Source organism: Melanotaenia boesemani, chromosome 8, assembly GCF_017639745.1.
Source record: "Melanotaenia boesemani isolate fMelBoe1 chromosome 8, fMelBoe1.pri, whole genome shotgun sequence".
Taxonomy (NCBI): Eukaryota; Metazoa; Chordata; class Actinopteri; order Atheriniformes; family Melanotaeniidae; genus Melanotaenia; species Melanotaenia boesemani.
Window position 1 is genome coordinate 19,532,550 of NC_055689.1, and position 27,142 is coordinate 19,559,691.

At 37.9% G+C, this 27,142-nt stretch overlaps 1 protein-coding gene across 1 annotated transcript in view; it reads left to right on the forward strand.

The window, feature by feature from the left end:
* Positions 1-27,142, forward strand: part of phlpp1 (PH domain and leucine rich repeat protein phosphatase 1) — a 52,169-nt gene that overhangs the window by 11,390 nt on the left and 13,637 nt on the right. The window contains exons 2-4 of the mRNA XM_041992043.1: positions 22,765-22,961; positions 23,964-24,089; positions 25,803-25,951. Coding sequence (XP_041847977.1) covers positions 22,765-22,961; positions 23,964-24,089; positions 25,803-25,951 — 472 coding nt within the window. The remainder of the gene's footprint in view (positions 1-22,764; positions 22,962-23,963; positions 24,090-25,802; positions 25,952-27,142) is intronic.

Below are 27,142 nucleotides of genomic sequence, written 5' to 3' on the forward strand. Positions count from 1 at the left end.
TGTAAGTGGTTGGCTGCTTGTGAAGTATCCCAGAACTATTTGAATGTCCAACAACGTCCCAGTGGTTCTATCCATATTGAATTAAGTTATAAGAATCATTAATTGCTTCTGATAATAAATGGTGTTAAAGATTGAGTACAAACAACAACACATGATGCTTATCTGTGCCTCTGTGGTCTGCCCTGTGGGGAAAATATGAAACTGAAAACAGTTTGTCTATCTTGCGTCGTGAATAATAGACTAATCAATTGGGGATAAAATTTCTGTCATTGTCTCCACACGCTACACACACATACAGAGCTTCCTGGCATCATGCATTATGATGGATGAGACACCAGATTTGTTGGCAAACTGCAAGTGGCAGTACACATTGTCAGAGTTGTTTCTTTGTATTATGTATATGATGAAGTTTGCTTGGCTTGATTATGGTTGTATTGATATTTCTTCATGTGTCTCTTGCAGTTAATAGTCACATTCACAGTTACTTTATTATTAAAATTATTATTACACAGTTGTGAGAATTATTTGCATTTATCTGTACATAAATTAATCAGAACTGTCATATTCATATTTTCACCTAATTCCCAGTGCCTGGCCCTCTTTTAATTATGTCATCTTACGCAACTGTCTGCTGTAGTTTAATGGTGCCAAGCATTTATTTATTTATTTAAAGGGTGGGACTTGATTTAAAAAATCTAAGGCTTAGAGGTTTGGTAATTAATCTGAATCGCATTTTAATCGCAAAACAATATTTGCCCCATAAAGCAACTTTTTAAAAATTTTTTTAATGGGTTTTAGTTGATGACTGAATTAAAAAATAGACTCAGATATTGTAAACTCAATGTCTTGTAATATTTGGAAAAATACATTTTATTGCATTTCAATTCAAAATAGTAGAAAAGGAACTGGAAAATAAATGCAATTTTAAATACTTCAATTAACAGCTCTGGCTGTTCTCTAATTAAGAGTCTACAACATGTTACAGTACAGTCAACCAGTGGCAACTTTGGATGTTTCACTTTCAGTCTGGTCTTGGAGCAGAGGAGAACATCTCCTGCTCTGACTGCAGCTTTGAGGTGGATTGTGCATGAGGACTAAGCCTCTCTTCATTTTGATAAACGCACTCTCTCCTGTTTGTTCACGTTAGACTTACAGTAGACCAGACACAGAGGAAGAGGACTTGGAGAACCAACTCTGGCTTGTGGTTTCTCAATGTTTTCAGAGCCAGTGAGCAAGATAAAAAATGTATTAACGCACAATAAAATAATGAACATATAAAGAACACTCAGCATATATATATATATATATATATATATTGCCGTTGGGTGAACATGGGGAGCCATACTTTGTTCAGATATTTTTTCGGACTTATGTTTATACCTTGTCTTTAAATTTGTTTTTGTCCTAACTGTGTTTGGTGGTCACACAAAGTTACACCCGTAAAACCAGATGTTAAGCCCTTAACTTCCAGTAGCGGAGGGTACAGGCGCAGGGCGTTAAGCTAAACAGTCAAGCCAAGAATGCAGAGTTAGACAACATAAATCCCTAGATTTTTTTTGCCTAGATTTATAGGCAAAAAATCTGGATATTAAACCACTAAAAGTACATGGATAAAAGTTATTGTGCATATTGTGAATATTTCTCTCTCTTCACCATCTAGAAGCTGTGAGATTCTAATCCTGCTTTATTTATATTTGATAAATATCTACTATAGGAAATTTGTTGTCATGTTTGAAGAACCAAATTTTTATTACTATTTTTAGGTTTTAAAATAAAGAAAAATATAAAGCTTTTGCAGTAGACAGACTTTTTCTATAGAATGTAGATGTTTGTGAAAATTATGTACAAATAAATAAACAAATAAAAAAGAAAAAAGCCCATAGTTTCCAACCTAATAACAAGAAATATAGATTTTACAAAAAAGAAAAAAATAGTACTGGTACTTTTAGTGTCATTATATTGTGAAAATTCAATGCAATTATTCCATGAAAAAACTGAAAAATTGCTAAAACCTGCACTTGTTATTAGGCCCGAGCACCGAAGGCGGTGCGAAGGCCTATTGTAATTGCTCCGTTTCTTCCTTATTCTTCTTCTTCTTAAAAGTAAATTGCATTTTAGGGGACCTGAACATGCTCAAAAACTCACCAAATTTTGCGTACCCCCCCAAGGGAATGCGTAAATTTACGTATTTTGGGGTGCTCGGGAGTGTTCGGGCAAAATTGAAGGAGAGCGCCACCTATTTATGTTGCCCCGCTATTGCACGTCATTAATCTTTATGAAAATCCCTACACATGTTCTTAATTATAGGGTGAACAAAAAATCCTCTTGGAGCAACAGCCTAAACCCAACAGGAAGTCGGCCATTTTGGGTCAAATTCGCCATTTTGGCGTTTTACTGACGTCGTTCAAAATCTATCTCCTCCTAGAGATTTTATCGTACCGCTACCAAAATAGCTCAGCATGTTCAGAAGGCATATGTCTTTAAAAGTTATTGAAAGTTTTCTAATAGGAGAAAGGGCATAGAGGGGGCGGGGCCTCAAAGTTTGACGTCTCGCCATGAAAAACGAAAGTGATATAACTTCCACATTAAACAATATATCTGAAACAAAATGGCCATGTATGATGCCAGTCCCATCCTGAACACAACAACATGTCAATATTTGGGTTATGAATTGGCCACGCCCCCTGGCGACAGGAAGTCATGGTTTTTACTTGGAGACCGACTTATCTGACGTTTTGGACACAACCAGGTCCAAACTGGGTCAGACATCAGAAAACAAGTTGGTGATGATATCTGGTGAAAACTGTTGCTCTACGCTGCAGGGCGAGACCGTGGCGCCATGGCGAACTTCGATAAGACGCCATGACATCATAAATCACTATAAATCCCTTAATTCTGTTTCAATCCCCATCAGACTTGCAGAGATTAATCAGGGTCTGGCCCTGAACAGATCCATATGACCAATTCCGGACTAGCCCTAAGCCCCGCCCACTTCCAACAGGAAGTGCTTTTTGTCAGACGCCGGGGTCCATCTCCTCAGGAATGAAACCCACACACTTGAACGTGCTTCACAACAGGTCAAACTCTTTCATGATACCACAATAAAAATCTCAAGTTCCTCTGCCAAACGTAACCATGGCGAATAGTGGTCCGACGCCATCAAACAGGAAGTACTTGTAACTGAACCATTGTAACGTTGATCTCCACCAAACTTGTCAGGAAGGAGTGCAGTCAGGTCGGGAACTCAGCCGCATTGACATCTGCTGCAAAAATTGCAATATGGCTCAATAGCGCCCCCTACAAATATTTAATTGATCATATCTGCCCACTACATTGACCGATATGGCTGAAATCCGGTATATTGATAGAACTTGGAAGGATGTACAAAAAAGCCTCTTGGACCTATATGATATCTTCAACAGGAAGTCAGCCATTTTGAAAAAAGTGTCATTTTTGGGGTCATTTTTGCATGTTTCTTTTCCTTGCATTTAAACGAACTCCTCCTACAGATTTTATTGTATTTACGTCAAACTCAGTCTGAACACTCCAGAGGCATGTGTGGTTAAAAGTTATTGAAAATTTTCTAATAGGAGGTGGCGTTCAGCGGCGGCGCCTCATCAAGTTTTGATGTTTCGCCATCAAGCATGGAATCCATTATTTCTGACAAACAACACTCAGTCTGCACCAATCTGCCCATGTTTCACTTCAGTTCCATGCCGACCACATCTACATGTGAAGATGTTGTCACCTGGACATTGCTCAGCGCTGCATGGCGAGACCATGGCGCCATGACAAGCTTGGATAAGACGCCATGACATCATTAATCAGTATAAATCCCTCAATTTTCATCCAATCACCATCACACTTACAGTGATTAATCAGGGTCTGCTCCTGAACAGATACATACAACTACTTCTGGTCTTGACCTAAGCCCCGCCCACTTGAAACAGGAAATGCCCTTTTCAGACACGCGGGTCCCTTTCTTCAGGAATGAGTCTCACACATTCTAAAGTGCTTCAGATAAGGTCAAACCCTTTCATGATACTACAGAAAAAAGCCCTCAAGTTCCTTCCTCAAGCAAAACATGGCGAAAGGCGTCCACCGCCATGAAACATGAAGTACTTGTAACTTATCCAATGTACTCCTGATCTCCAGCAAACTTGGCAAGGAGGATAGTGGTCAGGCCTGGAACTGATTCAAATAGACATATGCTGGTAATATGGCTCTATAGCGCCCCCTATAAATATTTAATCTATCAGCTCCAACCACTGCTCTGACTAACATTGATGAAATGTGGCATATTTATTTAACATGCCAGGAAATGCAAAAAAGCCTCGTCTAGTCCTGATGTTGTCAACGCCATAGCCCTGCCCCCTGGGAACAGGAAGTCCCACCATTTTAACCCTTTATTATCTGTAAAACCAATTCATACTCATTAATATCATTCTACATGAACTCATGGTTTAAAATAGAACTGATTTCTTGCAGCATCATGATTAAAATAGTTTCCTGTTCCGCTGGAGGGAGGCTGCTGGCTGATGGGGCGGTACAATAGGCCGAAGCGGCGCCAGAGGTGCGAGGGCCTCCAACGCTGCTTGCAGCTTTAATTATATCTATATTTTAAAACATTAGTTAGTTCTTTAGCATTTTTAGCCATGTATTAAGATACATTTTGGAAGGTCCAGAGAGATCGCGATTAATCGCAACATGTCATGCGATCAGTTACGATAAAAAATTTGGTCATTGCCAATAAATGCCTTATCACCATAAAACTTTTGCATTTTTTTTTTACTTTAAAAGCATGCCATACTGTCTTCTTAAGATCAACAGAAAAATACAAATTATCCATTTGTATGTCATTTAATTGTCTTCTCAAATTCAGATCATGACATTCTGAATTCTGAACACATCACTTTGATATGTATCTGAAATCGAATGACAAATGCTTCCTTCATCTCATGTGTGAGCAAAATAAGTTAAGACAAGAGCCTTAAGCAGGCTGCAGTTTTCAGCCTGTCCAGCTTTATATTCATCTCACCAGTAATACACATGTTAAATGATTTCACAGTACAGTACACTGCTGTGGTATTCATCCAGTCTCTTGTTCATTCCAGTGCTATTCTTGTACTGCATCTATGAAAATATTGCTACCGCCTACTTTAATCTGCTTTTCCTCCACTTACGAATCTGTCTACGCAGATTGGTAGCACATGTTCACTGTACGCACAGTAGATATCGTCACATCTGTTCACTTTGAGTATCAGTCAGCAATTCATCCTTTACTAAAGAACAATGTATAATTACTTGTGCTGCTAGTATGTTACTGAAGTCTATAATGCAGCTAACATCATTATACATGGTTCAGAAATCAACAAACAAAACCTGTGTGGTGTTATGTTTTGCATACACTTGAACTTGATTCCAGCACTAGAAAAAAAACAAAACAAAACAAAAAAAAAAAACAGGAAACAACGTCAGTCCAATGAAATTTGTCTGTTTAAAACCCAGTTTTACACCCATTTCCATGTTTAATCTGTAGACGTTACTCTGCTGAGTCTGCTAACTTATTAAGGCCTCAGCTTTTGAACATCGAGCAATTTGCTGACATGTATACAGACATACATTATTGTTAGTAGAAATAACAACTAGGACACATGGTTTCGGTGGAAGGCTAGCAATCTAATGTATGGGAATGATTTTTTTGAAAGGGTTTTTTTTTTGTGTTTGGTTGTCATTTCTGATGCATAATTAGGATTTTTTTTATATATATATTGCCGGTAATTTTAGCTTGAATTCCTTATGGATTCAGTGTTCCTAAATAGAAGCATAGACTTATGCGCTGCATTAAGCACACATCTGACAATCCAAAAAAGATTAAATAGGTTATTTATCCTGCTCAGAAAATGAATGAATCTCGTCAAAGCACATTTCTCAGAGTGGTGAAACAATCTGATAATCTGCAGAGGTTTTTGCTTCTTTGTGATCTCTCAGTTTTCTCTTTTTTAGTTTCCATCCATATCAACCTTCAGGCAACTGTCATTAGATTGTTTAACTAGTAATATTAGTACAACTCTGCTGTGCTTATACAGGGCCTGCCTGAAATACATAGGATGAGAAAAAAAAATTCAGAAAATAGTTTTCAGATAAATATTTGAACAAATATTTAAGATATTTAGTTTGATGACTACCATTTCATTTCTGGTAGGGACAGACATTATTTTATGCAATGGTACAGATGAACAGGGAAGCCCAGGGTGACCAACATGTGGGATTTCCTGCAGGCTAATTAATCATTGACATAAACATGCACACAAACGTGTGTGCACATGCATGAGCTCTCCTCCACAATTAGCTGTAACCTTTTGTGCTACATCAAACCTTCACTGGCTTACCAATTAGCAAACCCATCTTGCCTCTTTAGCCTCAGTATCAGAGGGAGGTGTTGTCAGCCTGCTTCTTATCACTACTCTCCCATCATCCCTGACTCTCACATTTCACCCTCCCCTGATGCTCCTCCCAGGGGCGTTGAATGCTAGGTGAGTAAGACTAAACCTCTGTGACTGGAAGGCTGTTATTGTACTGTGCTTAAGATGATAATACCCAACTCCCCTCTCTTTCTCAACCGCTTTAGGTTCCCTATATAGTGTGAAGCGCTGCACCTTTTCAAAGCTGTATACCATAGAATGCTGCAGAGACAGCTTGCTGCTGTATACGAGCTATTAGCAACTGCTGAGTGACAGAATGTGGAGGCTGAAGTGACACAGTGATGCCACTGATGAGCAGCCAGTGTCCTGAGTGAAAAGATAATACGTATCTCTGGGAGAGGATAAGATTTCAATAGATATTAAAAACCATTTCTGCAGCATAATCATGTATCTGATCACGATTTACTTTTTTGTGCTAATAATTTAGACTGTCAAATCACAAAACAAAGGCGATATTATCAGTATTTTAGTAAATACATTTATCCAAATGATCTCACGAGAGAGGAAAACCAATCAGACCATGACCTTTCAGCAGGTCGGAGTTTTTACATTGATTATTTGCCTGATTGGCAAAAACTGATTTTTCATCTCTTTCTATGTGCTTCGTGAAATGAGGTACTCAACATGTTAAAATCTCTGTAGTGTCTTCCCATAGTCTGAGAAAACAATTGAACAGTACTCTCTCTCTCTCTCTCTCTCTTTCTTTCTATATCTATCTATCTATCTATCTATCTATCTATCTATCTATCTATCTATCTATCTATCTATCTATCTATCTATCTATCTATCTATCTATCTATCTATCTATCTATCTATCTATCTATCTATCTATCTATCTATCTATCTATCTATCTATCTATCTATCTATACACACATTTTTATTTAAATGTTCATACTGTGTGTTTATGTATAGCTTTGACGTATTTGCAAATTGTCTTTGTGACTGCGTGAATTTTCAATTTCCAAAGACATACACTACCGTTCAAAAGTTTGGGGTCACTTTGCCATGGGATTTAATAGGGAAGTGACCCTAAACTTTTGAACGGTAGTGTACATGTTATATTAGTAGTCATTCCTCATCACAGTTATTGGTGTAAATGGTTTTCTGTTATAGTGACAGTTTAGAATAGGAATCTTTCCAGAAAAACTATTCCTGCTTGTTAAGGAATGGCTGAATGAATTTATACTTTATTTTGATGACAGTTTTTTTCCATACTGTTAAAACAAAGAACTATGAAGAAGTAGGCATGACCCCGTAGGACATACTGTAATGATGAAACAATGTGTAATAGTGGGGATGTATCCCACAGTTCATACCCTGTTTTGATTATCCTCAATACAGACCCCATTAAATTATTGTTATATATCATTTACTGTCTTTTGAATTGATTTTGTGTTCACTAAACACTCTAGCCTAATTGCATTGGGAATACTTTGCCCATGCCTAAACCTGATGATGTGTCCTCATATGTTAGTGAGTTGTTAGATTAAAGACGAACAATGCATCATTTATGAGTGTGTGCCACCATGTGCCTGGACTTTAATGACCCATAGCTGTCAGCACTGTATCCTTGAGCATGATGGCACAGGTTGTAGTGAGGACAAACTGCAGGGCCCAGTGGCATGTCTGTCTGTGGGTGGAGCCAGGGGTTGGCAGGGCCAGTCTGGGCCTAGAAAGGAACCTGTGAGTGCAAAAGAGTCGGGAATTATCTTTCCCGTTCCTTTCAAATTCTCTCATTGCTTTTTTTCTTTTTCGAGGAGGTTTAGAAGGCCCTGTTGTACCTGAAGACACTTAGGCTGGACAAGCCATGTTCTAACATATTTCAGTAGAGGGCTGCAGCTTCGAGAGGATGTGTGTGAAAAAAGATTTGGAAGTGATTAAGCTAGACTAGTAATGGCCTACAAAGACCAAGGCATGAAGCCAGAAAAACTTAATATGAGCAGGAGAGCGTAAGGAGGGAGGAGAGAACAGAGTGTGGATGACAGCTCAATTCTCATCTATTCTGATGATATGTTCACCAGGGAATAGTTATGGAGGAAGATAAGAAGGAAAAATTAAGGAAACCACTGCTGCTGGGATTATTCTTGCCCTGTGAAACATTGTAAAACGTACACACACAGTTAAAACCTTTCCAGTCATAAGTCATTTGAGTGTGTGAACAAGGAAGTAAAACAGACACATTACATAACTGGACACCATGACTCTCCTGCCAGTTTACTACCACACAGCGGTAACTCAGTTCACACGTGTGGAGACTTGCTTCATCTTGTGTGTGAAAGTGCAACCTCCCATTTGTTTCTCATGTTCATAACCTGCTGGTAATTCATTATTTCTCCACATACAGTAACCATCTTCCATGCCAATAGTTGAGCTGATGTTGCATTTTAGTCTTATTACACAAAGAATTAGAGGGTTTGGTGGAAAATGCATCTGACTTTTCACTAACGTGATGTTGAGACACTCATTGCAAGTGATGGTAGCTTTAAAGAATTTTGTTCTGAGTTGATAGGAAAATAAAAGAAAAAAGGGTCACCATTAAATTAGCTTGACAGTATGTTATTTACGGTACTGACAAAAAGCCGGCTTTTTGTCTTTCCAGTTCTGCTTTTTTTGTTGTTGTTTTTTTCTTTTTTAACAGGGCAGGACTGACTTCCTACTCCCAGTTGTTTTTTTTTTTTTGTTTTTTTTTTTTTTTCATTGTTTTGGATTTCTTCAAGGATAATCCCAGTGTTTTATAACATAACATTAGTCATATCATTTAGCTTATTTTTGTTTTGGTCACCATTCATGCCAACAACATCAGTTATGTCATTATGTTCATTTAAGAGATTATCTAACAGCTCATATTAAAATTACACATTTATCTGTCACTGGGGCAGCAAACCAGCGATCCTCTACAAATACACATAACACATCACAAGCTGCACTAATGGGTTAAAATAGACTGTGTTTCTGGTCTTCTAAGCGTGCAGTTGAAATATTCTGAATATTGTGCAGATGGCATTCATGTTGTGACTTTAATTGTATGATTATATCAGTAAATGTTGCTGTGCTAAAAAGAAAATTTAGAAAGTTCTTCCTCTGGAATCACATGGTGTTTCCTCCAGATACAATATGAAAAAAGAATCAGTCAGAAACATTTCTGACTTTATTTGTTTCTTTGAACTGATAATACTTTGAGATACTCTAGACAGGATGGATCATTGGCAAAATCACATGACAAATGCAGTAAACGACTGTTGAGTGGGTTCTTGTTTTCCAACAGTGTGTGAGGAAACACTGTCACACTGTTGGAAACATGGCATACTGTAAAAAGACAATAATAATTTGTATTTTTGGCTAATTTAAGACAACACTGAGGAATCTGAGTAAAATAGCTACTGCAGAGTAAATATCATATCCAAAACAACCAAAAAAAAAGCACATGTGAACTGAGCACTCATTTTGTGTCAAATGGAGGTGAACAATAAAAATAATACTCAAAATATCTATCTGTGATCAATCACTGATTGAATTCTTACCTGCTGTATTTGCTATGTAGCAGTTGTGCTAACATAGTTTAAATGCATAATAATGGACTAAATGTTAGGAGAAAACCTCAAAAATAAAAAAGTTAACAGAAATTATGTATTAATAACCTTTTATACATAACATCATACCCTCATGCATGCAGTGTCTAATTGTAATTTCCTAATAGGATGCAGTATTTTGTCTGTTTTTTGCCACTCAGTGCTCATGGGTAAAGCTGACTGTGATGAGCTCACATAGCCCTGCTGCACTTTTCTCTTATGATTATCTGCCTGAGGTGACAGGATATCATTTGTCTGATTATACATCTTATCTATCGATGTATTATTTTTCTTCCTTGTCTATGTTCCAGCCATCTCATGACCTGATCTTTCTTTTTATTTTTAACCTTCCAATGTACAGTATAGAAGATCTGTTTTAATTTATATAGACCAGCCTGCACAGCTCCCAATGTTTATGCTGTTACTGCGGTGTGCTGCTGTGGGCTCTCATTATTTTTTCTTTACTTTATTTATTTTAACTTCACTCATACACTTAAACATGCTAACTAATCCATTTGAGGATGCTCAACATTTCAGCCTTGCAACCATATTCAAGTTTACTCCCATGCATTTAATTAATTTGTAACACATTCTTACACACACAGAATTTATACAGCATTTGTATTATCTTGCGTGCAAACAAAGGGTTATAAAACAATCCCCAGAGCCCTTGTGTGTCTGTGTTTGAGTGTGTGAGCTCTTAGGTAGCTGATCAGTGGGCTTGTGCTTTCCAGTGCAAGGTTTCATAACACACACTCATTATGTAATATCAGCAAGGAACAGAGCTAGGGAGAAAAGGGAGAAGGGGGAAATGCATTTATGTACGTAAGTGCCCTGTGGAAAGGGAATCACTGGGGAAAATCACTTTTTTTTTTAAATTACATTTTGATAACAAAACCAATGGATTAAAACCTTGGTAGCACAGTTCTCTACTCTGTCCATTGCATTTGAATATATATATTTTTTAGGGGGATTTTATTTCAGTAACACAATAAAGCATCATGTTAATTGTTGGTGGCGCCGCTGAGGGACAATGCTGTTATTTCTTTTACTTAGGGGGGCATATGTTGGTCATTCTAAAATTAATAGAGGCACAGTGTGATTTACCAACTATTTACAGAGCTTTTGTTGGTCCTCATTTCAGCTGTCAGGTGTTAGGACTTATGATTGTACATTTATACCTCATTTGCATCAGCTTCGGTGCTAGCAGATAAACTCAAATTTGCATCAAGTTAACATGATGTGATATGGGCAGGTACATAAAATTTCTGCAAGCATCCTGCTACTTTTATTTGAAATTACGAAAGTTAAATATGGGTGCAATCAGGCCAAATTTAAGAAAAAACAAATCAGGACAAAAGTAATAGTGATAAACAATTCATTATTATAAACACAACAATACTCCCATAAAGTAAACCCTTCATCATTGTATTTCCCACACTGCTCCTAATGGTTGTGAGCGGTATTGCCATCACCTGATAACTGGAACTGTATAATCCCTCTAATAGCAGTGGGCTGTTTAGTTTCTTTCTCCCTTGGGGCAGAGGGTAGTAATGGTGTGATAGGGAAGATACTGCAGGCTGTGACCTAATTTGGATTCAGGATGTGTTTCACTGGACTGAAAGAGGAAGTTTTGTATAGTGTCTGGTTGAATGTGCTTGTTTCTGTGTGACTACGTCCTTCGTTGTGACATACTTAAAAGAGATGAGCTATCAGAATTTGATCATCCCTCAAACTATTAATTGTTCACCTCATTCACTCTCTGGGGGAAAGAGGGATGTCTAAAAATCTCAGGGCTACAGGCAAAACATACTTTAACTGAGTCTCTTGTCTCCTTGGCTCTGCTGCTTACTACTGAAGGATGGGTTGTGGTGTCATGATGGCTGTGCTGTTTAAGCTGAAGGATTTTCAGTATGATGTAACAGAGCTGTCAATTGGGACTTGTGTCCACAAGTTCACTTCTGTGAACATTAATCTAAAGTTGTACATGAATAAAAAAAATTATTTTCACAGTAGTTTTACCTGTATTTTTTCATTTGTTTATTGCATCTAGGAAACAAGAACTCACCTTCTTAAACATAAACATATGATAGAGAGAGTCTTGTGTTCTGGAGTCATCTGAAATTAGTTTTCTACTCTCAAAGTTCAACAATAAAGTTTGACAAAGCTTTAGTATCCTAATGACACTTTTCTCCAGATTCACTGATTCATATACAATGAAAGGACAGCTTTTTCTGTTTTCAGATTAACAGACATGTCTGTGAATGTAACAGGGCACATTCTATGGTAGCACAGAATTTCATTAATAGAATGGTCCATATACTTAACAATGAAATGTCCTGGTAATTTTCTACCAGGACATTTGCTGTTTTTAATAGACATTTTACTTAGAGTGCAAGATGTTGCAGATCAGTTGGGTTACTTGATTAATTCACAATTTCATCACAAATAAAATGACTTTATTTAGAACTTAGCTTATTATGTTTGATTTCCCCAAAAAATAATAAATAATAAGAAGTAATAAACCTCATTAAATCTTCTGGTCTATCATAAGATAGACTACAAAAGATAACAGCAGGCTAGTAGGGATGTATATTTAACAGTGAGGGCATTACTGCACTGCACCACACCAAGACTGTCAAAATAAAGGAAAGATTGAGAAAGAAATCCTGTAAATGACGAGCTGTTGTGCTTTAGTTGACTTGTTTAATCAGCAGAACATATAAGAGTCTTGTGAGCGGTTAGCATATGTGTAAGCATCTCTCTTGAAATTTGCTTGAATTTCCGTGTGAATTTCCTACACCAATTGTGGGGTTTAAATGTCATCTCTAACAAAGTTGCCTTGTAAATAAAGACTCCTACACATATCTTTGACAAATACCGACACTGAATGAAATCGGGTTCTGTTAAAAAGTTTATCTGTGGAAACAGTGTATCGGTAAACAAGGTGGGTAGGAATTTAAATCATACCAGGAATGGTGAATCTGAAGCTTTGTGAAGCATTGAATCACTGTGGCATGTCTGCCATGAAATCGACGAATTTGATCCAGTGAAAGTGCGCCATCTGCTGAATGTGTGTGTATGTATGTGCGTACTGCATTTGAGGGGAAGCGTTGACAGGACTTCATTACTGCTCCTGTTTGACTTTTTAATAAAGGATACGTTCTCAACCTTATGTTTTTCCTGCATTAAAAGCTAGTGTGACGAAGTACTTGTATGGGTGGCTTCATGTACTCAAAATGTCCAGTACATGTGGAGAGGTGTGAAAGTAGGTTTTGATTAGCTTCAAATGCAATAAGCGGAATACAATGCAAAGGGCTTTGTGGGTTCAACGCAGGGCATTCTGAGTAAACGCAACCAAAAGAAAATCCACTGGCTTCCAATTAAATTATATATCATCTATAACAAAGGGGTCGGATGCAGTATGAGCTGGGCAGCGGCCAAAGCCGAAGACCCTAGCGGTCCGATCCTCGGCTACAGAAGCTAGCTCTAGGGACCTCTCTGCCGGGTAAGGAGCCTGAGCTGGTGTGCAATGTTAAGTTAGTTGGACTCACCTTGACGCACAGCATAGGTTCTGGAACCAGAGTCCTGAGAAGAGAAGCTCCGATCAGGTGTGGGCATAAACACATATATATATATATATATATGTGTGTGTGTGTGTATGTATTTATCTCACAGACCTATGTAAACCTACAGTATTGCTTCAAAATAGAATTAGTAAGATAAGATAGGAGAAGATGGAATCTTTGTGTGGTTCCCAACTTAGTATGCAATCATGGCTTTTCAGCAGACATAAACAGCTAACACCGAGGCAGAATTTCTTTAGAGCTATTTCACTCTGGAATAAAATAGATAAACATCTGACCAAACCCTCGGACCAAAATCTTTTCTGCGAGCATTTTTATCCAACTTCTTGATACAAATTAAGCTTTCCTATCACTCTCCAGTTTGTCCTTGTATGGTATTTTGACTGCTGAACATTTTGTTTAACTCAGCCTTCCTGGCAGTCAAAATATTAAAACGTAAGTCTTGATATTTTTCAAATGTTAGGTCAGCATTGCATCCCAGCACATTTGAGCTTAAGAATGTCCAATGTAAGAACACACAGAAACCTTTATGCGCTTGTGCAAATGTGTCACACAGCGATAATGTAGGAACATCTTACTTATTCCCCATGCAAATGCACCTCATCTTCTTATCACTTTTACACATAGTACAGCTTGATGCATTTCACACATCAGCACATCCTCAGTCCCTGAGGGGAAGACAACCCTCTCTAATGCCCCTGCAAGAGCTGCTTGTGCGAGAACATCTGGGAATTTTTTCAAGAGTGGTTTGTAACATTAAGAAGCTACTAATTAAGGATCGCTAATTTCAGAAACTGTAGTTTAAATAGGCTGGAACCTTCCTGAAATGATACATTTTGTATTTGTCAGTTCTCTACATCCTCAACTTGGGAATGTGCATCTCTCTTAAAGGTGCATGAAAGTAAAATGTAATGCATGAAAAATGTGAAGCGCTTAGGTGAGTGCAGCAAGTGGCCTCTCACCCGTGGTGGCCTTTCCCACCTTCTAGCAAGGCTTGTGTACTGCTGCCGGGCAGTTGGCTTAACGTAGCCTGTCACTTTGGATCTGAGTAATCATTTTAAGTTATCCACGGAGACATCCATTGAGAAGTATGAGTGATGAAAAAATAAAGAAATGGCATGGTTTATCAGATGAAGGCAGCATGTCTTGCTCTAGCCTTAAAACGCACTGTAAAGAAAATGCATTTTGACATTATGTGTGCACGTGTGTGTGTATGTTATCAACCAGGACAGTGCAGTTATTTGTGTACCAGAGTTAATAGAACAGCTGGCCTTATTAATTTAAACACACACACACACACACACACATATATATATATATATATATATATTTTTTTTTTTTGTAAACATCAGCTTCCCTTAAATCTAGTTTGATAAAACTGAAAATAACAACGCCACAGTAAGATACATCTTCAGAATGACTTTTTTTCTCTGTTGTTTTTCAATTTTACTGCAAAACACAACAACAAAAAAAAGATGGTGGTTATTCAAAAGCCTTTATGAGCTAAGAAGCATTATAAGCCACTGAATCTTGCCATCCAGTACATCACATCTGCTATTGCCTATAGATAAACAATTGTGTGTCTATGCACGCTCATGCTCTGATGTGACTTATGTGGGTCATGGATGCCCTACGGTATAACATGCCCAGTCCTGAAGTGAAGGTGTGCTAATGTCAGGTAGCATTTAGCAGGGCACTGTGATTAACGAGGGATGTGTTGTTATTATTAGTAAGATCGTCAAGAGGTAAGAAGTATTGATCTGTTAAATGAAAAATTGATGAAACCTTCTTGGGTGCTGATTCCCAACAGTGAGAAATTAAAGGGGGCAACTGCAGGGCATCTAGCAGCCAGTTTGTTTGTGTGACACTAATAAAGCCAGCACAACAACAAGAACAAGGAGCTGTTTCTTTCATGTCAGTGCAGTGTTCTTTACAATTATAGGTAAATAAAATAAAATCAGAGTTTGCAGCTGCTTTGGCTATTTTTCCCACTCTTGGCATTTAATGATAGGCAATATATTTGTTTAATTTTCTTTGAACACTTTGTTTAGATGAGAACTATTTAAGCAGGGCTTAAAATCCATGCGAGAACTCAACAATTTGTCATATGCTGTCCTCTTTTGTCCACATTTGATTACTTTACCTAAACCTGAACCTTTCTTTTAACTTTTTATAGTGATGTAATTTGCCACCATAGCTCTCCTCTCTTAGGCTTCTTATACACTAAACTAATATTAAAAAAGCCGCACCAACAACCTGCCCCCTTCTGGGTCTCCTTGCATCATCAGTGTCTCGTCAAACAAAATAGCACTTGAACACACCAATGCAATATGCAAAATATAGATCACAGAATAGGACAGTAAAATATACATTATACAATAAGAGAATGCGGAAGACTAGGTAGATTTAAAAATGATAGCAGCGTTTGCTTTCTGTGTTCAGTAATGCCATACAGTTCGATCACTCTTGAGTTGTGATTGTCAGTTGGTCTTCACTGTTACTCACTTTGTAATATTGACTTACATTATTTTATGTGTGCTGCTCTGTTTGAGTTTGGTCATGGTGCGCAAAAATAAAAGTGTGCCAAGCACAGTCTACCTATTGGTGCCAGGTAGCGAGAGATGTGCTACATGTTTGAAATACAAAGGAAAAACATCATTTAGCCTGTTTGCTTTGAGGCAGCAGCTTTGAGCTCCCAAGCAGGGTAATGCCTTCAAGTTCTTATTGATAAAACCTCTTCTCTATGTTGGAGGTCAGGCTGTTTGCAGTGTTTCTGTGCATTTTGCCACAGTCTGCCATCTGTGTCGGCTGATAAAAACACCATAAACTTAATAATTCTTGCAATTCCCACTTAAATAAGTTTAGTAAAGGCAGAGGCGGTCCTGGCTAGTTTTGCGCCCTGGGTGACCCACCCATCAGCGCCCCCCACAACTAACCAACACCCGACCCAACCACAAACCCCGCCAACGTACGAACACAAGGATAATATAATTTTTTTTTATTATTATTTATTTATTTATTATTAAATACTAAAGTTAACAAGGATAGATAAAACAATGAGATAGATAATTGAAATAGAGTATGTAAACTAAACACCAATGTAAATTGCACAAATCCTTCATCACACAAATACAAATGAATAAAATAAATAAAAAATAGTAATAATAATTAACATAATCTGAATTCAGTGCTCAGACTGTAGCACTCAACCTGGGTCTTTCACCCTGTTTACACCTGGCACACACACACACCTGACAAGTCCTGCAAAGATGTGGCTGCAGAGGGAGATGGCTCCTCCTCATCAGACTCCAGGAGCATCTCAAAGGCCTGTGTGGCTGCAGAGGGAGGTGGCTCTTCATTTTGGCCAGTGGGAGCTGCTCCAAAGTAATTCAGAATTGCCCCTGAATTTACAATTAAGATACAATATGTAAGTTAGATCACACTTAACATGCATCAGTTACCCAATTAAAAAAAAACCATAATGCACTAATTATTATCATTTGTTAACATCTTATTGACTAAACATAACACACTACAAATGATTAAAAATTCCACAGTCAGGACGTGCTATTGTTTACCAACTTCCAAGACTAATAGGCCCATGTGAACTTTCACTTGTTGTGTTGCAAACACAAACTAGCCTATTGGTGAAATTAACCGCATAACTTCATGCCTCAAATTTTAAAAGTTGCTTAAGTAAAGCTAAAAACCAAATACAGTTGTCTTCTGTGGCTAAGTAGCAACATATTAGCAAGAGGATAAATAGTGTATAGATTGCGCCCTGGGCGGTCGCCCACCTTGCCCATAGCAACAACCGTCCCTGATTAAAGGCAGACTTTGCTTACATTATGATACTGACATATAGCAATAGTATCACATTTACATGCAGAAACGTGTAGTAAAGATAAATATACTGTTTTGGATTTAAATGATTGTTACCAAGTATTTATGCTAATCTTTACATGTGGAGAGGGCATTATATATCAGTCTTATTACAACCATTGCAGAGACAAATTATATTTTCAGTCAAATGTCAATATCAGCCGTTCTAAGTATACCTAATACATGTTTGTCCTCAGTGCTTTTGTTGAACATTTACAGCTTTTATAATTTTTTAACCATTTTTTTCTAAAAGGTCTTGGCAATGCATAGGCAGGCAAATCTTTACAAAAGCTGCCCCTACACTATATGATTTTGATAGCTGGTGATCCTATTAATTTAATGTATTTTTGCAGACCAGCTTACAATCTGAGTTTTTTATTATTCGTAAAAAGTTTATGCTGCACAGATTGATTAAAGAATTTTGCAGAAATGAGATCTTTTACAGACTCCAAGATCTAAATATGCCGTTTCCAAGAACACTTTTTAAAGTTATAGTACTGCAATCACAAATCAGTAAGTATGAAAGTGAACTATCCATCTGTTTTAGATACTCTTTGATGCATGGTAGAAACCTTTTTCTCTATGATTTGTTTTTAATTGACAGGAATTCTGGAAATGCAGTTAAAATGCAGAATAAAGCATACTAGAGATAAATTAATTTATTTTATACTTTATTTTATACTGTTAATAGGTGCCATATCACATTGTTAAAGACGTTACAGCAGCAATAGAAAACATATGTAATGTATGTTAAGTATATCAAATATAACTGTATATAAACTAAAACTAAGTTATTTCCTACTCATAGCATTGAAACAGCTACTATAATAATAATAACTTCATCCCAAAATAAATTAGATAAACCACTGATTCATTTTCCATACATGTTGGCCTGTCAGTTTGTTTGGAAGGATCACTGATTGTGCTTTTTATCTTTAAAAGAAATGGATTACTAATGAAAGATGCCTGTTTAATGGTCCTGTGAGTTTTTGTGTATATATGTTTGTGGTAAAGCAGTTGGGGTGCACACATGAGTGTTGGAGCCCAATGTGGATAGGGTAACTGTTATTTCCTGAGCCTGGGGGAGAGGAAGGAAGGAAGGAAACTATCTGTGCTTACAACACACACACACTGTGATACTGTAGTACTCCTGCTCCTTTATACAGTAGGTCTAGGAATAGACCAGCTTCTTTATATGAGCACACCCACCTTGCAGTCACTGACTATTTTTAAAATTACATCTTGTGCATTCCCCATAGATTATGGTATAACTGACCACCATGAGTAACATTGTCACTGCTCAAAATATTTCTTGCGTAGGTGGTATATGGTTCATGCATTTGGAATATGGCAAATGTCTCCTAGAATTTCCTTTCCCTACTGCAGAGTTACCAGGAGATCCTGATTTTCTGTGGCCCTCTCCTGTAAACAGGATGCTCACGTGGGACTCCCACCCATCTTGTTGTTTCCTTCATTGTGCAGTGGTTAGTTTAAAAAGTGTGTTTCCATCCAGTCATCCCACATCCATGTCAGATGGTCATAGCAGCTTACCCTTATTACAAAATCAGTCTGAACAAGTATTGCTCTGCCTGAAATTAAATTTTTAGTCTTTTAGGGGCAATTAGATGGATGCACATCTGGAGACAGTGACATTCTGTCACTGTGACTGTTTGTTATTATGGACATTAGTTGAAGGGTGGTAAGAGAAGTTGAGATTTGTGTTGCTTGCGTGGGAGAGAGCACGCTCCAACAAAAGGCCTAAAAATAGTAAGAATATACCCATGTGACATATTGAGGCTAAAAGCTTGTGAATAATTTGTCTAATGCAACACATACTCTCTTCATAAGCTCAGTTATGCAAATGCACTACTGCTGGTAACCTCTGCCAGCCTGCATGTTAGAAGGGACCAGGGGAACCAGTCTGCTCCATTACCCCAGTTGGGTTGTCTGTCTGTTTGCAAGATATCACATGGATGGCATTTGGTGGACAGATTGCTCTTGGTATGAAACTAACTCAAGCAACAGTTTGTGTGAAGTAATCACGTGTTTCATCGTTGCATATCGTTTAGATCTGTTAACAGTTCTTTTTAAACTTAACTTCCTCATCACCTTATCTTCTTCATTGCTCGTTCGTGTTTCTCGCTTATGTGGAACTAAAAATGAAAAATTGCCTTGTAAAGCTGTTTATGTGTACAACTAGTCGCACTCTTCCAATAGTAGTAGTCATCTTATATTCCAAATAAATTAATGAACTAATGAGTTGTAATTGAGTGGTAATTATGTTACCTTATAATAATTATCAAGTTATGCATGAAGTATTGCTATTACTACTGAGCACCAATGGTTTAATCCAGATGATAATTGGGTTGTAGTAATCTAGCCAGAACCTCTACCACCGTGCACACACTGTCATAATAACAGAAATGCCCAGTTGTTGAGTAGCTTTTCCTCTAGAGTGGATGTTGGTAATAATGTCCCTTTAAAGAGTGATAAAATCCTGCGGTTGCATTTGTTCCCTACACACTCCACTTGTTTCAGAAGTGCAATTAAATGAGTTTGAAGATCAACAGTAGGAGGGAGGGGAATTCAAGGCTATACGTATTTACATATATCTTTTTTACAGATGTTTGAATGAATATGCCTTTATGCCTGAACTTGCATGTGCAGCATAAGAACAATGAGGGATTACAGATCTCTTTCATAACCTGACAGCTCATTCATATTCATTCATATTTACTTCTAAATTATGATTCCTGGCTTTCGAATGTTTCAGTGAAATTTAGACTGACTGCCAGAACACAGAAACAATTTATGACAGAAAGGTGTGCTTTTATGCTCCTTAGGTAATAGATAATACTACACTGCCATATAAAATACCCTACATACTGGTGTTTCAACTTTTTGTGCTGTATAAATTATGAGGCCATATTTACATTAGCATTGCCAGAACAATCCACCTGAGTTACATTTATTCACAACTTAATGTTTCATTTGTAAATATTGTTATCTGATCTATCCAGTGTAATTTTCCATTTCATATGGGATGAATACCAATGTTAAATTGCAGTGTTATGTAATGCATGTTGTTGGGAAGATATGACATGTGGCTAGCATATTTGGCTTTATGATCAACAGCACATCTGTGAGTTGTCCTACATTTTTGCACATTGTGCTGCGCTTCACATTTGCTCTTCTATATTTCATCTTTTAATGTTGAAAGCTTCCAACACAGCCAGACATCTACATTTACCAGTTTGGTTTTATGTTACATACTTGGCTTTTTGTTAAATATCCTTTTCAAGCCAGACTATTGATTGTGTTGTAAATGCACAATTAGTTTAAACCACAGAAGAGAGTGCAGGGGTCAGTTGATGTTTATGTGTTGAACCTCTTTTACGCTGAACCAACCGCAGAATTGAATGGGCCCTTGCTGTGTCTCTTTAGGGTGCCTGAGTCTGGGAAAAAGAAAAATATGCTATTGAACACACTTCAATGACCAAGTTCATCTCCCTGCTAGGTCGTACAATCTATACCTGCTTAAGTAAACTTAACTTTGTTGTACAGAAGAGAGAAGTAGTCGATACATTATTCAACAGGGGAAACTGGAAGACAGCAATGTTTGCAGTCAGGTCTTAATGAGTTTTGGTTTTTAGCATTCATCATGGTTGTAGCTCATGTCGCTGTGTTTTAAAGTGTTTAGACTCATAAGCCTGTGAATTCATTTAAACTAACACATCATATGGAGTGCTTTGTACATCAGTGCTTTTATTAAACATTTAGATTTCATGCTTTGAAAATAGAACGGTTAATATCAAATTATTATAGTGTGAATTTACAGTGCTGAACAGCCAATCAGATGGATCTCTTTTATTGACACTCCTGATTCTGATTCAGCAAGTTAAATTAACTGTTAAATAAAGTAAAAAAGTGAAAATATTGTAGGACCTCAGGTTTAACCCCACATCAGCTCATATAGAACCACTTCTGGACAGAGAAACCCTGCGTGCTGGTTTGTTGTATTAAGGCAGTGCGCAGTACACTACTATGCTACATTAGTCTTACAGTCAGCATGTAAAAGACCTGAATTATTTAAAACTATGAGAGCGTGAGCAAGTTCACACTTGCTTACCCTACTGACTCTTTCTTTACCAACCCCCCACCTCCCTGCTTCGTTCGCTCTGTTTAGAGTGGAGTGAAATATGTGTGGGGGAGACAGCACAACAGATCAAACTGCAGGACACAAGACATTTTCTTTGGCCATCTGTCACTTAGAGAGAAAAACTTAATAAACCACGGCAAGGATCTCTTGGCCAAATGAAACAATGAAGTTAAACATATTCTAAGCACAAAATACAAAATCTATAGATAGAATAGAGAAATCTAAAGCCAGGCAGTTGGACAGATATGGCAGAGGAGAACAGTGCATGCCAGCCCAGGGAGGTTTTGCGGAGGTGGAGGTAGACAGAAAGCAGGTGGATGTTTAGACAGAATGATAACGCAGCCTGCCTGACAGAACACCTGATAAGCAACCTGACTGTTAGGTTTAGCAGGGTGGCGGTGAAGTGATAGGACCAGGCGAAGAGAAAAGACAGGCAAATGGGTAAAGCTGAATAAAGCTTGTTCAAGAGCATCATTTAGAAGAGGTGCACCTGGTATTGAATTTGAGTCTATTAATTTAGGCTGCACCACTATGAATGTAAATCTGGACTATTCAAATCAATCTGCAAAAGTAGGACATCATCCAAGGCTGGCAATTTTACTGAATGTAAATCTTATGTCATCCCCACCGTTGTGATTGTGTGGTGGGGATGACATAAGCTGTGAAGCACTTTGTTTGGCTTTATATGTTTTTTGACAATGCATACCTGTTGCATACTAAAACTCTGCTGTCATTAAGCTGATTTTATTCAGTGATGGTAATTTAAAATAAACAGTACCGGTTCCCTTCTCAAATTCTGTTGAGGCATGACAAACAGTAGCTTGTATCATCTATAGTCAAATGACTCTGAGGCATCAGACTGGATTTTTGCTATAAACAGCAGATATGCAAATAACAGATATCTTTTATCTATTTGTTTGTATTTGTGATTGTTTAGTACTGCTTACACCACAAATGCTACTTTAAGGCTTCTAGTACCACAAAAGTAACAGTTTAACTGTTTTCTGTATTTATATGGAGGCATATGTTAATAGATATTAGGTTTTTAGTTCTAACTACACAAAATTTCTTTCTTTTACAGGTAAGCCCCAAAGTGTTGAGAGCTCAGAGCGGGTACAGCTGTCGGGGACCTACAACGTTCGGAAAGGGAAGCTCCAGCTACCAGTCAACCGCTGGACCAGACGGCAAGTTATCCTGTGCGGCACCTGCCTCATCGTCTCCTCTGTCAAGGAGAGCCAGACAGGAAAGATGCACATCCTGCCGCTCATTGGAGGAAAAGTATGTTAAAGTCACACAGTAACAGAAATACAACAGGGTCACACAGTCTTTTTCTTTACCTTGTCATCCTTGCCTTTATTGGGCGTGTTTCATAATTTATGCTTTAGATCATAAAACCAAATGTCATATCACCAGAGAATGACCTGATAAAGTCAGTCTGTTTACCCTCTAGAAATGACTCCCAGTGCAGTGACGACATGTCACCTTAAACAACTGTTTGTCCTTTAATGTGACATTCTGTAATGCTGCCTGTTTTGTTCATTTTAGCTAGATTTTAGGTCAGAATGAAATCGTATTAGGCCAGGTTTTACTAAGTATTCTCAGCAATCAGCAAAGATGTTCTGTTCATTTCTAATCTTGAGTCATGACTCGCTTAAATGTTTTTTGTAATTGAGCACTATAAACTCAAGTTAGCCTGATATCACTCTTGCTTTTTTGACCTTGATCTGTTTATTGCTGTGCGTGTATATCTGCAAAATAAGCTCTCTTGTGAAAACCATTATCTACTTGTATTCCTGATATAAAGGACACTTCATACCCCACCACACCCAGTTTCTAAACATTTCACACACAACACGTGACTCTGCATGTGTTTGAATGGGGTGAGTTTGTGTGTTTGCGTGCTAGTGTTCTATTCAAACCGGCCAGCTATTCATTCACAGAGAATATATGCTTAAGAGTGACTGAGTGTCTAAAAAGCCCTTTTTTCATCCCATGACACATGTGTTTATTGTAAACTTATGTGTGCCTTGCATGTTTTTAAGCGTACTATTTGACTGAATTTATGTCTTGCAGGCATTTAATGTCTTATTTTGTTCCCTCACATCCGTTTAGAATCAGAACTAATCTCTTGAGACTTTCATATTTCAGCTTTTCCTTTCCGTTTTGTTTACACCTATTTTTTGATTCTATAGGCATGAAGTTGTCATTTATATTCTGTGTGGGGTCAGGGATGTCAGTATTTCAAACTCATATGTCACTCTTGTGTCTTTGTGGCTACAGGTGGAGGAGGTGAAGAAGCACAATCACTGTTTGGCCTTCAGCTCAGCAGGGCCTCAGAGTCAAACCTACTACGTCAGCTTTGACAGCTTCACGGAGCACCTTCGGTGGCACAGACATGCTGCAAAGGTAGTGTGAGTGTGTGCATTTGAGGTTTACTGTAGGGAGAGATAAATAGAACAAAAGCACGTGCTTCCTAGGTGCTACATAGAAAGACAGATTTTGTCAGTTTCATTCTATATTAGTAAATGCTTAACAACACTACTCATTACTTCCTGCGATGAACTGTACATATAGTTGTGGAAATATTTGTGAACTCTTTAATGTTTGTGAACTCATTCCTATAAGCAACCATTTTTCAGAACTTAAAGCCATAATTGACACTTTTTTAACTAACTACAGTTATGTTTCATGTTTTTATTTAACTATTGGAGCAGTTACTAAAAGTGCAAGCAGGGAAAAGATATGGAAACCTTTGTGTAAACTTTACCAAGAGAGTCTAGGAGTCACAGGTTTAATTAAGGACATGAGATAGGAGGTGTATATTGTAGAGATGTGGAGGCTTAAAAAGAATGGCTACTCTACTAATCTGGAAGATCACCAATCGATACAGTATAATAAAGCTGTTTACAAATGCGGGAGATTCTTGTCTGGTTTATACCTTTCCAAGAACTTTGTGTCCTGTAACGATCACTGCAAGAGTACAGCAAGCAATCTTGAAATAGATTTTTTTAAAAAAACAAAAAAACAGGAGCAATGGCAAAACACTTGCAGAAATCTCTAAAACTTGAATTACAATGCTTTCAAGAGACACCTGAAAACAACATAACTGAGCAACAAAACTTATTACCAACCAGCTAGTATGATGGAGGCAGTATAATGGCTGTTTTGCTGTCTCATGAGAGGAAGGCTTACATTTATTAAAGTAAGAAAGAACTTTACCATTCAGTTTTACACGACAGTAGAGGTTGACAGACGCAACATCACAAACTACAATCAACAACTGAACTGACTCTCAGCTGAAGTCATTCTCAACCCATCTGAGATGTTGTACCAAGGGAGGAGTTAAACAAATATCTTCTTGTGCATTACGAGTATTGTGATATTGTGTATGTTCATAGTTGTAACTTAAAGCTCAGACCACTTTTTTAGAAGTCCTTGTAATACAATAAGGTTGGCAAACTTATTCTTGTAATTGTGTATTGCCCCTGTCCAATCTAAAATTACTAACTCAAGTGTCTCTTGGTGGATTCACACACATAAACACCTCCCATGTCTCCTTCTTCTGTCTCCTGTTTGAACTCAAGTAGGCCACAGCCAGAAAACCTCTTTTCTAAATATTAACAGGGACATGCATGTCACTGGCACCCAGAGGGCCACTCAGAATAGAAGCCTGAGTAGAGGCAGCACGTGCTCCAGTGGTGACTGCTGAGCCTCAAGCTAGCTCCTCTATAAAAGGCTTGAGTTCACAGACAGGATTTCTCCTTTAAGATGAGGCAGACGTATCCAGTATGCTGTCATTTCAATTCAAATAGCTGCTCATGTTTCCGTGATCACCAAATGACCAACATCCTTTCTACCCTTAGAATCAGCATTTAACTAGATTACTCAATGTTAAAATGAAAATGTTGGGTCACTAACCTCTTGGGCTTTTCTTCGACTTCTTCCGACTTCCTATTCCTAAGAAGATTGACACTTAATGACATTTGACCCCAAGTGTCAAACCTGAAACACACCATAAAGCGAGTAAAGTCCTGTGTGATTGAGATAATCCTATTTAACTCCATGTACCTGTTTTCTCTTTTTTTCACTGTTGTTCTTCTCATCTCCACTTCCATGTAGATGGTGTCCCAGAGAATCAACTCAGTAGATTTATCCTGCTGCAGTCTGGAACATCTTCCATCCAATCTCTTCTATAGCCACGACCTCACCCACCTCAACCTTAAACACAACTTCCTGCCTGCAGACCAGCGCCTTCAACAGCTACAGAGGTACGATGCTGTCATAAAACTAAAGGAAACACATCTGGCTTCAAAGGAGTGATTTATCAAGAATAAAGGATTTTGATTTAAGGATTCTGGATTCTTTCATTACAATGTTCAAATATTTGAGCTTCAAAACTCATTTAAAGGGTACTTGGATGGGTCTGGTGGGGACATTATAGTCTATTTGAAGTTAGGGTCAACTTGGCATGCAGTGACTCACTATCCCATCTTGAGGTGAAAACTGTAGTTTTTAAAGGATTTTTTTTCGGCTGGTAGATATGGATAATTTTGCCATTAGAGCTTCTAGCTAAAAAATAACCCCACAATCATTGGCAAAAAAGTTGCTGTTGTTTTCTCCTGCTGGGATATCTAATTTGAACTGGTAGTTGACATCTGACCAGCCACCAGCAGCTGCTCTTACCACTTAAATTCAGTTGAAATTAACCAGCATGACCATTGTGAGCTGAGAGTTGGTCAACTAGCTCATTACCAGTTAAATCAGTTCAAGCAAGTTGGTCCACCTACTAATTCCAGCCAGACAGAAGAATAAAATTTTATTTTATTTTATTTTTCCAGTCTTACAATATATATCCTGAAGGATGTAATAAGGAAGTAATGATGAAGAAATGATGGATGAGTAAAAAAAATCATGAGTCATAAGTCATGAGTGGTTTTGATGGACTGGTTTGGGGTTAAATGAAACTTGTGGCAAGATAATATTTAGAAGAGTTTCGTATAACTTACCCATGACAAGACCTAGGATAGGCTGCTGTACGATGAGCTGACAGACAATACGCGGTCACAGTGAGGTATTCCTAGAAACAGCAGGCCATGGATGGTTAGTGTGGACAGATTTAGTTTTCGCCAGCAATTTGCAAGCTGTCGACCTGAGCAGTCTAGGACTTGCGCCATTGGCACACAACAACCAAAGAAGCTAGCCAGGGCTGTACCAGGCTAGCCCAGAGGGATAGATGCGTCTGCAGGGAAGCTTTTAATGTGCCTGGCCTCCCTTACTCGTTTCCTCTGTGGGCACCATCTGCTGCATGCTTATCATGGTCCCAGATTAAAAAACCACAGGCAAGATACTGTATACTGTATGTGTAGTCGTGTGTGTGTGTACTCATGTATAAACTTGCATGCTAGTCAGAGCATCTGTTTTATGAAGATTATTGATAGAGGAATTGTACCATTTACACA